This window comes from Lepidochelys olivacea (genome assembly GCF_965140295.1).
Source record: "Lepidochelys olivacea isolate rLepOli2 genome assembly, chromosome: 24".
NCBI classification, from domain to species: Eukaryota; Metazoa; Chordata; order Testudines; family Cheloniidae; genus Lepidochelys; species Lepidochelys olivacea.
The window spans coordinates 2,779,006-2,793,741 of NC_140434.1; the positions used below are offsets into that span (position 1 = coordinate 2,779,006).

Sequence of the window (14,736 nt, forward strand, 5' to 3'; positions counted from 1 at the left end):
AATCTGCAGCATGGGAGATTGAGGATGGATATTAGCAATAACTTTCTAACTATCATAGTTAAGCATTGATTTCACACTCCCACAGGAAGTTGTAGAATCTCCATCATTGAAGGTGTTTATAAGGACATGTAATCAAAGGCCGGTCAGGTGCTCCCTCCGCACAGGGGGCTGGACTAGGTGACCTCTCCAGGTTCCTTTCAGCCCTCTTTCTCAAGGATTCTACATTTTTTATGTAATATTTAGACCAGGGAAATATATTCTAATTCCCTTTTGAGACTACCTGATTTGCTGCTTAGTTATTCCCTTGAGGCGGAGGGTTGTAGTGCAGGGGGCACATATGAAGCATCTACACTGGGGTGAATTTCACCCAAATCGCTTTGGATAGAAAGAAGGGAGGAGAAAGTAAAACCAGAAGGCCAATGCTATGATGCAGAATAATTTTTAATGGGAATGAGCAGCGGAGCACACACTTGCAGAATGAATGAATGCAGAGTACAAAGAATGTATTTTCAGGGTTACAATACGAGCAAGAACCAATCACCCGCTCCAAAGTGATTCTTTTCACACAAGATGATCTGCTTTCTGTCTTGAAGCTGCTGACTTTGAAAATCACGTCCCTTTTTCAACCAAGTGACTTGTTTTAGCCAGTTCAACATCAAGTAGCGCAAAGCACAATAGGAGCATAAGACTACGCTGCAAAACCATTGGATCATAAACCTACACTAATATGTAACAAGTGGAAGAGACCGATAGGCCTGATTTACGGAGGTGATGAACACCCACAGTCTGCAAGTAGAGTTGTAGGCATCATTGTCCATTAGATCAGTTGTGAATCTCTATCTTGTCATTTCCTGTTTGTTTCTCATTCCATGGCTCGTTCTTCTGGGTTTAACATGGCCCACAATTTCCATAGCCGGACCCAGAATATCCTCCCCCAGAAATGCTACGATATGACTTCCTGCTATAACCACATGAGCCCCCGTAACCATATGAGCCTCCATAACCACCCCCATAACCACGCCCGGCTCCACCTCCATAACCACCCCCGGCTCCACTCCCAGAAACAACAACGTTACCTCCCCCGTAACCACCACCATAATCTCCCCCATAACCACCACCATAACTACCCCCAGAACCGATTGAGCCTCTGAAACCACCACTAGAACCATATGGGACTCCAGGTCTTGCGGGCAAATTTGGTATGGTTGTTCCCACAATGCTGTCTTGAGGGCAAGTAGCGAGAGTTGGTCCTGGGAATCTCACAACAACTGGTGGCGCATAAACCACTGCACTCGAATCGCCACATGATGTGACACACGGCTCATTGCGGACGTCAATACATGGGCGTGGGCATATATCATAATAGCAATCCTGGGGCGGGCAGTAAGACATCTTCTGTGATGGAAAGAATCCTGAAAAACACAGGAGGGAGGAAAACATAAGACACAACTGATAATGGAAAAAGAGATTCAGGCATTCAGTTTTAGAGTAAGGGGGGTTAGGTAGGTAGATAAGTTTTGTTGAAGGCCACATATCTGCTTCTGTTTCTTCCTTCTAGTCCTCTGAACCCATTCCCCCTTAAGCTTCAGAAACAAAAACAAACTAAAATAATTCCAAGCAATTTCATGAGAAATTACCCTTTCACTGCTCCATGCAAGCATAAAGCTGCACAACACACAAGTGAGTTGCTATTTTCGTTGGGAGACAAGATTAACAGCACAGAGGATAGATGCAAGTGACTTGCTCACCATCATTGGTGAGTCATTGGATGGGTTGGAAGCAGAATTTAGACCTTCCTAATTTCTATTTGTGATAGAATTGATCATTAGGAAATTCCAATTGCTCCTAACTGCTGCAACTGAGACTAGGGCCCCATTGTGACAGGCACTGTACAACAAACAAAGAGTAAGACCAGAGGTAAGGAGCTCACCTGTGAGTTGTCAGATCTGGGGTCAAGTTGCTGCTCTGACTTTGACAGAGTGAGATTGTGAAAACAGGTCTCCTAAATCTGAGCAGAGTGCTCTAACCACTGGGCTATCAGATATTCTAGAACACCCCCATGCCATTAGCTACACTGTCTGAGTGCTGAGCTGTTTGAGAAGCTCATCCTATCGGACAGAGCTGTTTGAGAAGCTCACCCTATTGCCCACCATCACACAGGAAATCAAATGCAGAATCCGAATGCAGATTAACTGCGTCCTTGTCCTCTGCCCTGACCCCAGGACCTTCTGTTCTCACCAGCCCAGGAGGAATGAGTTAAAAAACATAGAGTCTAATTCCTAAACCCACAGTAGAAACTATTTCCCTTATGGATGCCTGGAATTTTCAAATCCTTTTGGAAAGTTTTACCAGAAAGAAGTTCAGAGAATTTGTTAAAAATGCAAGTACCCTTGTTAAATGAGCTCAAAAGTGGGGCTAGAACCCTCATCTGATCTAAGTCATCATAGCTGCTTTTATTTCAAAGGTGCTATTTCAACTTACACCAGGTAAAGATCTGTATTGAAGATTACAAGTTGCTCCCATAACACTTTACAGTTTGCGATACTGGTAAGCTCAGTGGTTGAACTCATCCAGTACCCTGTCTCTAATGCTGTGCAGCACCACACCCTTCAGAGGAAATTCTAGGGGCCCTGTTATGGCCCATTATTGAGGAAACTGCTCATAAGGAGAATTTCTTCCTAACATTACTAACGAAGAGGCTAGAATTGCCCTGAAGAAGAATTCACATATAGCACTTCCAACTTCTCAAACTTACCTTGATCTAGATCATCTACTAAACTAAAAAGAACAATTGGATTGCATTTCAATTGTTATATTTCAAAATTGATCTCCAGGGTTTTATGGAAACAGCAGGATCAGGTCATCCCCTCATGCAAATACTTCTGAATCCAGTGGAGTCGGCTCAAGGTCTGCCAGTCTTACTTGTCTATAACGGTCGGAATAAAGCTGTCCATTCCTAAAGTCGTTTAAGGCTGCAATTTTTCAGGATTGTGGAATGGATTTACATAGCCTACCCTAGTATAATTATTGGGAATGGGTGTCCCCGTCCCATTTGTTAATCCTAGCGTGATATTTTTAAAGTCGGAATCCACCAAGGCCTGCAACGGACTAGTTCCAGAGAGCCTCTTTTGGAAAGAAAGAACTAACCTCCTTAATACTGCTAATCTTACAGACTGTTGGTGCAGGTTCAGTCCATAGTTAAACTATCTCTAAAGCAACAACTAGAGTAGTTTGAATTCAATAGACTTACCCAGGTCACCAAAGGGATGAAGTCAAGAGAGGTGGATAGAACAACCCGGCCTTGCAAGCACTTTTATATGCCTTCTTAGCCAATGAGAAGGCTAGGAGACACCCTTTCTGTACTAAGACCTTATCAGTAACAAAACAAAGTGTTTTTTCTCGATGGGTAACATCTCTAATGTTTGCAGTAGTCTTGATCATGATTAATCAATTACTCAATTCTCAGTTCCACATAGATGACATGAACATTTCATCTTAAATCTTTGTGGGCAAGATACCTCCCTGGTATTATCTCTGATCTCCTTGGTGTTGACACAAGTATAAATCCAGTTCCATTTCATTAGTACTCCACTGAAAAACTTCAAAATAAGAGGGTGACTCAGAGGCGTATCGAGGTTACAATCTGCTGTGACATACAGGATTGCATGTTATTTCATTAAATCCCGACAAGCATCTAATTAGTGACAAGGTGGAGTTCGCCCTTCTAAATCCTTGTAGGGTGGGAGACATTATTCTGCATGCTTAGTATTCCCACCCTTAGCTATACCATGTATGTTTGAGCCAACACCCTTTCGAAGTGCATGACTGTCTCTCCAATCAGTTCAATGGCCTTGGAACCAGGCCTTTTGGGTTACAGTACTGTGCCGGACACATGACCAGGGCAATGGCACAAACAGATAAATTAAATGGTAATAAGTAATAACTTGGATTTTCAGAAAGTCTTTGACAAGCTCCCGCACCAAATACTCTTAAACAAACTAAAGCAGTTATGGGGGTAAAAGGCAAAGTTCTCTCATGGATTAGTAACCAGTTAATATATAATGGGAAAGGGGTAGAAAGGAAATTTTTAGTTTTCAAAGTGGAAAGAGGTAAACAGTGGGCTCCCTCAAGGAGTCGTACTCAGACCAGTGCTCTTTAATGTATTCATAAATGATCTGGAAAAAGAGGTAAATTTTGAATTGGCAAAGTTTGCAGGCCACACAAAATACTTATGATTGTTAAGTGTGGTGCATACTGCAAAGAGTTACAAAGAGATCTTACAAAACTGGGTAAGAAAATGGTAGTACGATTTCAAGTTGACAAATGCAAAGTAATAGAGATTGAAAAATATAATCTCAATTATACGCTAACAATGATGGGGTCTAATTTTAGTTGTTGCCACTCAAGAAAGATCTTGGAATTATTGTGGGGAGTTTTCTGAAAACGTCCGCTCAATCGTAGAATCACAGAAATGTAGGCCTGGAAGGGACCTTAGGAGGTCATGTAGTCCAGTCCCCTGCACTCATGGCAGGGCTAAGTTTTATCTAGACCATCCCTGACAGGTGTTTGTCTAACTTTCTCTTAAGATCTCTATTGATGGAGATTCCACAACCTCCCTGGGGAATTTATTCCAGTTCTTAACCACCCTGGCATTCGGAAGTTTTTCCTAACGTCCAATCTAAATGGCCCAACCTGCAATTTGAGACCATTGCTTCTTGTTCTATCCTCAGAGGTTAAGGAGAACAAGTTTTCTCCCTCCTCCTTCTAACAACCTTTTATGTGCTTGGAAACTGTTATCATGTCGCCTCTCAGTCTTCTCCTCTCCAGAGTATACAAGCCTACTTTCTGCAATGTTCCCTCATAGGTCATGTTTTCTAGACCTTTAATCATTTTTGTTGCTCTTCTCCGATGTTTGTTTTAAACTTGCTGCCTATTAATTACTTTGGGTGACCCCTGGTTCATGTGTTATGTGAAAGGGTAAATAGCACTCCCTTATGCATTTCCATTACATGACTCATGATTTTGTAGACCTCTGTCACGTTCCCCCTCAGTCCTCCCTTTTCCAAGTTGAACACTCTTAGTCATTTTAATCTCACCTCATATGGAAGCTGTTTTATACCCTTAATCATTTGTGTTGCCCTTCTCTGGATTTTATATCTTTTTTGAGATGGGGTGACCAGCACCGCATGCAGTATTCCAGGGGTGGCACACCATAGATTTACATAGTAGCATTACAATGTTTTTCTGTTTTAGGATCCTATCTGTTTCATAATGGTTCCTAACATTCTCTTAGCCTTTTTGACTGCTGCTGGACATGGAGCCGATATTTTCAGAGACCTACCTGCAGTGAGTTTAAAATCTCTTTCCTGGGGGGTAACAGCTAACTTAAACCCCATTGTTGTGCACGTAGAGTTGGGATTATGTTTTCCAATGTGCATTACTTTGCCTTTTCCAACATGCCATTTCATCTGCCATTTTCTTGCCAGTTTTGTAAGATCCCTTTGTAACTCTTTGCAGTATGCTTCAACTTAACTATCTGGAGTAATTTTGTGTGGTTTGCAAACTTTGCCAACTCACAGTATACCCCCTTTTTCATTTATGAGTATGTTCAACAGCACTGGTCCCAGTACAGCTCCTAGAAGGAGCCAGCTATTTACCTCTTTCCACTTTGAAAACTGAACATTTTCTTCCTACCCTTTTCCTCCCTATGTTTTAACCAGTTACTGATTCATGAGAGGACCTTCCCTCTTTTCCCATAACTGCTTAGTTTACTTAAGGGCTTTCAGTGCAGGAGCTTGTCAAAGACTTTCTGAAAGTCCAAGTATACATTCTCCTCTGGAACACCATTCTCCACGTATTTGTTGACCAACTCAAGGAATTCTAATGATTGGTAAGACATGATTTCTCTTCACAAAGTCATATTGATTCTGATCCAGTATATCCTGTTAATCTATGTAGCTGATCATTCTGATCTTTACCAAGTTACAACCAATTTACCTGATACTGAATTTAGGAGACTTTTCTCAAAATTGGTGTCACATTAGTTATCTGCCAGTCATCTCATAGAGAGGCTGATTTAAGCAATAGGCTAGTTACCACAGTTAGCAGGTCTGCAAGTTTATATTTGAGTTCCTTCTGAACTTTTGGGTGAACACCATCTGGTCCTGGTGACTTATTACCCTTTAAGTTATCAGTTTGTTCTATTGCCCTGGTCATGTGTCCAGCACAGTATTGTAACCCAGAAGGCCTGGTTCCAAGGCCATTGAACTGATTGGAGAGACATTCATGCAATTCCAAAGGGTGTTGGCTCAAATACCCACTGTACAGGTAAGGACAGGAATGCTAGACATGCAGAATAATGTCTCCCACCCCACTAAGACTTCAGAAGGGTGAATTCCACCTTGCCGCTAATTAGATACTAGTCAGGATTTCAGGAACGACATGGAATCCTGTACATCACAGCAGATTGTAATATTGATACACCTTCATGTTTTGAAGTTATTCAGTGAAGAAGTAATGCAATGGAACTGGATTTATACCTCTGTCAACACCAAGGAGATAAGTGGGATGATACCAAGAAGGTATGTTGCCCATAAAGCTTTCAGATTAAAGGAATTTCAGGGAGTAATACGCAAGTCATCCATATGTGGGATTGGGAATTGAGTAATTGATGAACCATGGCAAAGCCATTTAAATAATTAGAGGATAATAATAATTATCATCCAAAGCAAGAAAACATTTTGTTTGGTCAGTGGTAATGCACGCAAGAAAACACTTTGGTTGGTTGGTTATTGAAAGGGTGTCTCCTATCCTTCCCATTGGCTAAGAAAGCATATAAAAGTGCTTGCAACTCTGGGTTGTTTTAGCCACTTCTCTTGATTTCATCCCCTTGGTGAACTGGGTAAGTCTATTGAATTCAAATTACTCTAGTTGTTGCTTTAGTGTTAGTTTTAACTATGCATTGTACTTTCACCAATACTGTGTGATTTTAGCAATATTAATGAGGGTGGTTTTTCTTTCCAAAAGAGACTCTCTGTAACTAGTCAGTTGCAGGCCTTGGCGGTGGCAGACTTTAAAATTATCATGCTGGGATTTTCAAATCCACATATGGGATTGGGACACCCATTTGCAATAAATATAACAGGCTAGTGCATGTACATCCATTACAGAATTCTAAAAAATCTCAGCCTTAAACTACTTTAGGAATGGACAGCTTTATTCTGACTCTTTATGGATAAATATAATTGCCAGACTGTCAGCTGACTTCACTGGACTCACAGGTATTTGCAGGAGGTGATCATCTGATCCTCCAGTTTCCATAAAATGCTGGAGATCAGTTTTGAAATATAACAACTGAACAGCGACTTGATTGTTCTTTTTAGTTTAGTAGATGATCAAGATCTAGATAAGTTTGAGAGGTTGGAAGTGCTTTAAAGGAATTGCCCTTCAGGGCAAATCTAGCCCCTAGTTTAGTGATGCTGAGAAGAAATTCTCCTTATGAGCAGTTTCCTCCATAATGGGCCACGTCGAGGACATTGGATGAGTTGGACCATGAGCTGACCCACTATGGCAAAACTTAAAGTCTTAAGGGTAGAGCTTGTAATGTTCGATCCTGATCTTGAGTTGGTACAAGCTGAAATAGCAGCTTTGAATGAAAAGTAGCTCTCACTGACTTCACAGAGTGTTGTGCAGCATAATGGTTGCATGAAGCAGTGAAAAGGTAACTTGTTTTGAAATTGCTGGGATTTTGTGTGTGTGTGTTTGAAGCCTAAGGGGAAAGAGTGCGAAGAAATAGAAGAAAGAAACGGGAGCAGATATGTGGCCTTCAACAAAACGTATCTACCTACCTAACCCCCATTTCTCTAAAACTCAATGCCTGAATCTCTTTTTCCGTTATCAGTTGTGTCTTACGTTTTCCTCCCTCCTGTGTTTTTCAGGATTCTCTCCATCACAGAAGATGTCTTACTGCCCGCCCCAGGATTGCTATTATGATATATGCCCACGCCCATGTATTGATGTCCGCAACGAGCCGTGTGTCACATCATGTGGCGATTCGAGTGCAGTGGTTTATGCACCACCAGTTGTTGTGAGATTCCCAGGACCAACTCTCGCTACTAACCCTCAAGACAGCATCGTGGGAACAACCATACCAAATTTGCCATATATTTCTGGTGGAGGTTTCAGAGGCTCAATTGGTTCTGGGGGTAGTTATGGTGGTGTTTATGGGGGAGGTTACAATGGTGGTGGTTACGGGGGAGGTAACGGTCTTGTTTATGGGGGAGGTTACAATGGTGGTTATGGGGTTGGAGCCGGGGGTGGCTATGGGGGTGGTTATGGAAGCTCATATGGTTATGGGGGCTCATGTGGTTATAGCAGGAAGTCATATCGTAGCATTTTTGGGAGAGGATATTCTGGGTCCGGCTATGGAAATTGTGGGCCATGTTAAACCCAGAAGAACAATCCATGGAATGAGAAACAAACAGGAAATGACAAGATAGAGATTCACAACTGATCTAATGGACAATGATGCCTACAACTCTACTTGCAGGCTGTGGGTGTTCATCACCTCTGTAAATCAGGCCTATCTGCGTCTTCCACTTCTTACATATTAGTGTAGGTTTATGATCCAATGGTTTTGCTGCTTAGTCTTATGCTCCTATTGTGCTTTGCGCTACTTGATGTTGAACTGGCTAAAACAAGTCACTTGGTTGAAAAAGGGACGTGATTTTCAAAGTCAGCAGCTTCAAGACAGAAAGCAGATCATCTTGTGTGAAAAGAATCACTTTGGAGCGGGTGATTGGTTCTTGCTCGTATTGTAACCCTGAAAATACATTCTTTGTACTCTGCATTCATTCATTCTGCAAGTGTGTGCTCCACTGCTCATTCCCATTAAAAATTGTTCTGCATCATAGCATTGGCCTTCTGGTTTTACTTTCTCCTCACTTCTTTCTATCCAAAGCAACTTGGGTGAAATTCACCCTGGTGCAGATGCTCAGTACGTGCCCTCTGCACAACAACCCTCCGCCTCAATGGAATAACTGAGCAGCAAAGTGCATTAACTGGTCAATAGCATGGGGCTGGCCATCTGCTCAGGGGAGATATTCCCCCTTGTTCCAAAAGTCTCAGAAGGGAATTAGAATATATTTCCCAGCTCTAAATATTATATAAAATTGTAGAATCCTGGAAATAGAGGGCTGGAAGGAACCTTGGGATGTCACCCTGTGCAGCCCCCTGTGCGGACGCAGGACCCAACCTGACTGGTCTTTGTCGAACCTCTCTTTATAAACCGTCAATGATGGAGATTCCACAACTTCCCGTCAAAGCCTGAAATCAATGCTTTATAATCATAATAGTTAGAAAGTTATGGCCAGTATCTAACCTGTATCACCCAGCATACAGATTAAGCCAATTACATCTCATTTTATCGTCAGCGGACAAGCAGAACAATTTTCCATCATGCTCTTTAAAATGGCCCTACACAAACCCACCAAGTCTCTTTTCCTGCAAAATGTATTCACAGAAGAACTGAAAACTAAGAATTTCAAAAGTGCTAGATCCTAGATTCTGCTTGAGAGGTGACTTAGATCGATCCCCGCCCCCCATCGTGTAGACCAGGCCTTAGATAGATAAGTAGATTGTAATCTCCCCAGAATGAGTGATTTATCACCACCACCCTATTTACTGATGAAAGGGAGATGAAAGAGAATATTGATTTTGCAAAGGTGACTCAAGACGTCTGTGGCGAAACCCAAGACGTCGATTTTCAAAAGCAACTGGTGATTTTGGTTCCTAACTTCAGACATCTTGAAAAAATCCTTGTTTTTAGAAGTACTCGCTGTCTAGTCTCTGGACCCCTGTTCTCATGAATACGTCTCAAGCAGAATCTAGGACCATGCACTTTTGAAATTCTTAGTTTTCAGTTCTTCTGTGCATACATTTTGCAGGAACAGAGACTTAGAAATTTCGTGCATGAAACAAGCTAAGTGTTTCTAGTATAGTAAGTAGGTGTCACTTGAAGAAAATTCATTATTCAACTAAAAATCCTTTCACTCATATTCTCTTAAGGGTTATCATTTTATTATTTTAGAGTCCTATCTATATCTTGATCTTAGGAAAGTTTTTGACAATCACCCCAGATATTCTTATACGCAAACTTGGGAAACATTTCCCTCAACCACGTCAACCTAGAACGCTATACGTAGGGGGGTACCCAGAGGAGGTTATCCTGGGTCTTTTGCTTGTCAATATATTCTCTAATAACTTGAATAATGGCGTTGACAGTTCACTGATAATATTTGCAGAGGACGCCAAGCTGAGAGAGGTTGCAAGCACTTTGGAAGACAGGATGAGAAGTCAAAATGAGCTTCACTGATTGGAGACTTCATCTGAAATCAATAAACTGAAATTTAATAAAGGCAACTACTAAGTATGAAGTTTGGGAAGGAAATTGTCACACTCGGATAGGGACTGGTGAAGCGTAAGCTGGAGTTTTGTCTCCAGTTTGGGACATCATACTTCAATAGGGAAGATGTGGACAAACTGGAGAGAGTCCAGAGGAGAGCTACAAAAATGACAAAAATTATAGAAACCTGACATCTGAGGAAAAATTGAAAACACTGGGCCTGGTTAGTGTTAAGAAAAGCAGACTGACGGGGGACCGGATGACACTTTCAAGTATGCGTAGTAGAGTATGGTGATCAATTGAAAGAGTATGGTGATCAATTATTCTGCATGTCCGCTGAAGATAAGATGAGATGTAAGTGGCTTAATCTGCATGATAGGAGATACAGGTTAGATATTAGCCATAGCTTTCTAACTATAATGATTGTAAAGCATTGATTTCAAGCTTTCATGGGAAGTTGTAAATCATTCACGGTTTATAAGCAGAGATTTGATGAAGACCAGTCAGGTCAGGTCCTGCGTCCGCAAAGGGGGCTGGAATTGGTGACATCCCAAGATTCCTTCCAGCTCTATATTTCCATGATTCTACAATTTTATATAATATTTAGAGTAGGGAAATATATCTAATTCCCTTCTGAGACTTTTGGAACACGGAGGAATATCTCCCCTGGGCAGATGGCCAGCACCATGCTATTGACCAGTTGTTGCTTAGTTATTCCCTTGAGGTGGAGATTTGTAGTGCAGGGGGCACATACGAAGTATCTACACTGGGGTGAATTTCCACTGAAGTTGCTTTAGATAGAAAGAAGGAAGGAGAAAGTAAAACCAGAAGGCCAATGCTATGATGCAGAATAATTTTTAATGGGAATGAGCAGCGGAGCACACACTTGCAGAATGATTGAATGCAGAGTACAAAGAATGTATTATCAGGGTTACAATATGAGGAAGAACCAATCACCTGCTCCAAAATGATGCGTTTCACACAAGATGATCTGCTTTCTGTCTTGAAGCTGCTGACTATGAAAATCACGTCCCTTTTTCAACCAAGTGACTTGTTTTAGCCAGTTCAACATCAAGTAACGCAAAGCACAATAGGAGCATAAGACTAAGCTGCAAAACCATTGGATCATAAACCTACACTAATATGTAACAAGTGGAAGAGACCGATAGGCCTGATTTACGGAGGTGATGAACACCCACAGTCTGCAAGTAGAGTTGTAGGCATCATTGTCCATTAGATCAGCTGTGAATCTCTATCTTGTCATTTCCTGATTGTTTCTCATTCCATGGCTCGTTCTTCTGGGTTTAACATGGCCCACAATTTCCATAGCCGGACCCAGAATATCCTCCCCCAGAAATGCTACGATATGACTTCCTGCTATAACCACATGAGCCCCCGTAACCATATGAGCCTCCATAACCACCCCCATAACCACGCCCGGCTCCACCTCCATAACCACCCCCGGCTCCACTCCCAGAAACAACAACGTTACCTCCCCCGTAACCACCACCATAATCTCCCCCATAACCACCACCATAACTACCCCCAGAACCGATTGAGCCTCTGAAACCGCCACTAGAACCATATGGGACTCCAGGTCTTGCGGGCAAATTTGGTATGGTTGTTCCCACAATGCTGTCTTGAGGGCAAGTAGCGAGAGTTGGTCCTGGGAATCTCACAACAACTGGTGGTGCATAAACCACTGCACTCGAATCGCCACATGATGTGACACACGGCTCGTTGCGGACGTCAATACATGGGCGTGGGCATATATCATAATAGCAATCCTGGGGCGGGCAGTAAGACATCTTCTGTGATGGAAAGAATCCTGAAAAACACAGGAGGGAGGAAAACGTAAGACACAACTGATAATGGAAAAAGAGATTCAGGCATTGAGTTTTAGAGTAATGGGGGTTAGGTAGGTAGATAAGTTTTGTTGAAGGCCACATATCTGCTTCTGTTTCTTCCTTCTAGTCCTCTGAACCCATTCCCCCTTAAGCTTCAGAAACAAAAACAAACTAAAATAATTCCAAGCAATTTCATGAGAAATTACCCTTTCACTGCTCCATGCAAGCATAAAGCTGCACAACAAACAAGTGAGTTGCTATTTTCGTTGGGAGACAAGATTAACAGCACAGAGGATAGATGCAAGTGACTTGCTCACCATCATTGGTGAGTCATTGGATGGGTTGGAAGCAGAATTTAGACCTTCCTAATTTCTATTTGTGATAGAATTGATCATTAGGAAATTCCAATTGCTCCTAACTGCTGCAACTGAGACTAGGGCCCCATTGTGACAGGCACTGTACAACAAACAAAGAGTAAGACCAGAGGTAAGGAGCTCACCTGTGAGTTGTCAGATCTGGGGTCAAGTTGCTGCTCTGACTTTGACAGAGTGAGATTGTGAAAACAGGTCTCCTAAATCTGAGCAGAGTGCTCTAACCACTGGGCTATCAGATATTCTAGAAAACCCCCATGCCATTAGCTACACTGTCTGAGTGCTGAGCTGTTTGAGAAGCTCATCCTATCGGACAGAGCTGTTTGAGAAGCTCACCCTATTGCCCACCATCACACAGGAAATCAAATGCAGAATCTGAATGCAGATTAACTGCGTCCTTGTCCTCTGCCCTGACCCCAGGACCTTCTGTTCTCACCAGCCCAGGAGGAATGAGTTAAAAAACATAGAGTCTAATTCCTAAACCCACAGTAGAAACTATTTCCCTTATGGATGCCTGGAATTTTCAAATCCTTTTGGAAAGTTTTACCAGAAAGAAGTTCAGAGAATTTGTTAAAAATGCAAGTACCCTTGTTAAATGAGCTCAAAAGTGGGGCTAGAACCCTCATCTGATCTAAGTCATCATAGCTGCTTTTATTTCAAAGGTGCTATTTCAACTTACACCAGGTAAAGATCTGTATTGAAGATTACAAGTTGCTCCCATAACACTTTACAGTTTGCGATACTGGTAAGCTCAGTGGTTGAACTCATCCAGTATCCTGTCTCTAATGCTGTGCAGCACCACACCCTTCAGAGGAAATTCTAGGGGCCCTGTTATGGCCCATTATTGAGGAAACTGCTCATAAGGAGAATTTCTTCCTAACATTACTAACGAAGAGGCTAGAATTGCCCTGAAGAAGAATTCACATATAGCACTTCCAACTTCTCAAACTTACCTTGATCTAGATCATCTACTAAACTAAAAAGAACAATTGGATTGCATTTCAATTGTTATATTTCAAAATTGATCTCCAGGGTTTTATGGAAACAGCAGGATCAGGTCATCCCCTCATGCAAATACTTCTGAATCCAGTGGAGTCGGCTCAAGGTCTGCCAGTCTTACTTGTCTATAACGGTCGGAATAAAGCTGTCCATTCCTAAAGTCGTTTAAGGCTGCAATTTTTCAGGATTGTGGAATGGATTTACATAGCCTACCCTAGTATAATTATTGGGAATGGGTGTCCCCGTCCCATTTGTTAATCCTAGCGTGATATTTTTAAAGTCGGAATCCACCAAGGCCTGCAACGGACTAGTTCCAGAGAGCCTCTTTTGGAAAGAAAGAACTAACCTCCTTAATACTGCTAATCTTACAGACTGTTGGTGCAGGTTCAGTCCATAGTTAAACTATCTCTAAAGCAACAACTAGAGTAGTTTGAATTCAATAGACTTACCCAGGTCACCAAAGGGATGAAGTCAAGACAGGTGGATAGAACAACCCGGCCTTGCAAGCACTTTTATATGCCTTCTTAGCCAATGAGAAGGCTAGGAGACACCCTTTCTGTACTAAGACCTTATCAGTAACAAAACAAAGTGTTTTTTCTCGATGGGTAACATCTCTAATGTTTGCAGTAGTCTTGATCATGATTAATCAATTACTCAATTCTCAGTTCCACATAGATGACATGAACATTTCATCTTAAATCTTTGTGGGCAAGATACCTCCCTGGTATTATCTCTGATCTCCTTGGTGTTGACACAAGTATAAATCCAGTTCCATTTCATTAGTACTCCACTGAAAAACTTCAAAATAAGAGGGTGACTCAGAGGCGTATCGAGGTTACAATCTGCTGTGACATACAGGATTGCATGTTATTTCATTAAATCCCGACAAGCATCTAATTAGTGACAAGGTGGAGTTCGCCCTTCTAAATCCTTGTAGGGTGGGAGACATTATTCTGCATGCTTAGTATTCCCACCCTTAGCTATACCATGTATGTTTGAGCCAACACCCTTTCGAAGTGCATGACTGTCTCTCCAATCAGTTCAATGGCCTTGGAACCAGGCCTTTTGGGTTACAGTACTGTGCCGGACACATGACCAGGGCAATGGCACAAACAGA

General features: G+C 42.0%; 3 protein-coding genes across 3 annotated transcripts; 1 reads left to right on the forward strand and 2 right to left on the reverse strand.

The window, feature by feature from the left end:
- Window positions 1-423: 423 nt before the first annotated feature.
- On the reverse strand, window positions 424-3,282 carry LOC311512323 (uncharacterized protein). Its single transcript, XM_084613470.1, has 2 exons — window positions 3,251-3,282; window positions 424-1,412 (listed from the first exon to the last, which is right to left on the reverse strand). The coding sequence occupies exon 2, from the start codon at window positions 1,390-1,392 to the stop codon at window positions 889-891; it is 504 nt and encodes a 167-aa protein (XP_084469596.1). The 5' UTR covers window positions 1,393-1,412; window positions 3,251-3,282; the 3' UTR covers window positions 424-888.
- Window positions 3,283-6,872: 3,590 nt separating this feature from the next.
- Window positions 6,873-8,911, forward strand: LOC311512325 (uncharacterized protein). The gene is made up of 2 exons (XM_084613472.1): window positions 6,873-6,901; window positions 7,938-8,911. Exon 2 carries the CDS (start codon window positions 7,958-7,960, stop codon window positions 8,444-8,446), a length of 489 nt encoding a protein of 162 aa, XP_084469598.1. The 5' UTR covers window positions 6,873-6,901; window positions 7,938-7,957; the 3' UTR covers window positions 8,447-8,911.
- Window positions 8,912-11,241: 2,330 nt separating this feature from the next.
- Window positions 11,242-14,090, reverse strand: LOC311512322 (uncharacterized protein). The gene is made up of 2 exons (XM_084613469.1): window positions 14,069-14,090; window positions 11,242-12,230 (listed from the first exon to the last, which is right to left on the reverse strand). The coding sequence occupies exon 2, from the start codon at window positions 12,208-12,210 to the stop codon at window positions 11,707-11,709; it is 504 nt and encodes a 167-aa protein (XP_084469595.1). The 5' UTR covers window positions 12,211-12,230; window positions 14,069-14,090; the 3' UTR covers window positions 11,242-11,706.
- Between the last annotated feature and the right edge of the window lie 646 nt (window positions 14,091-14,736).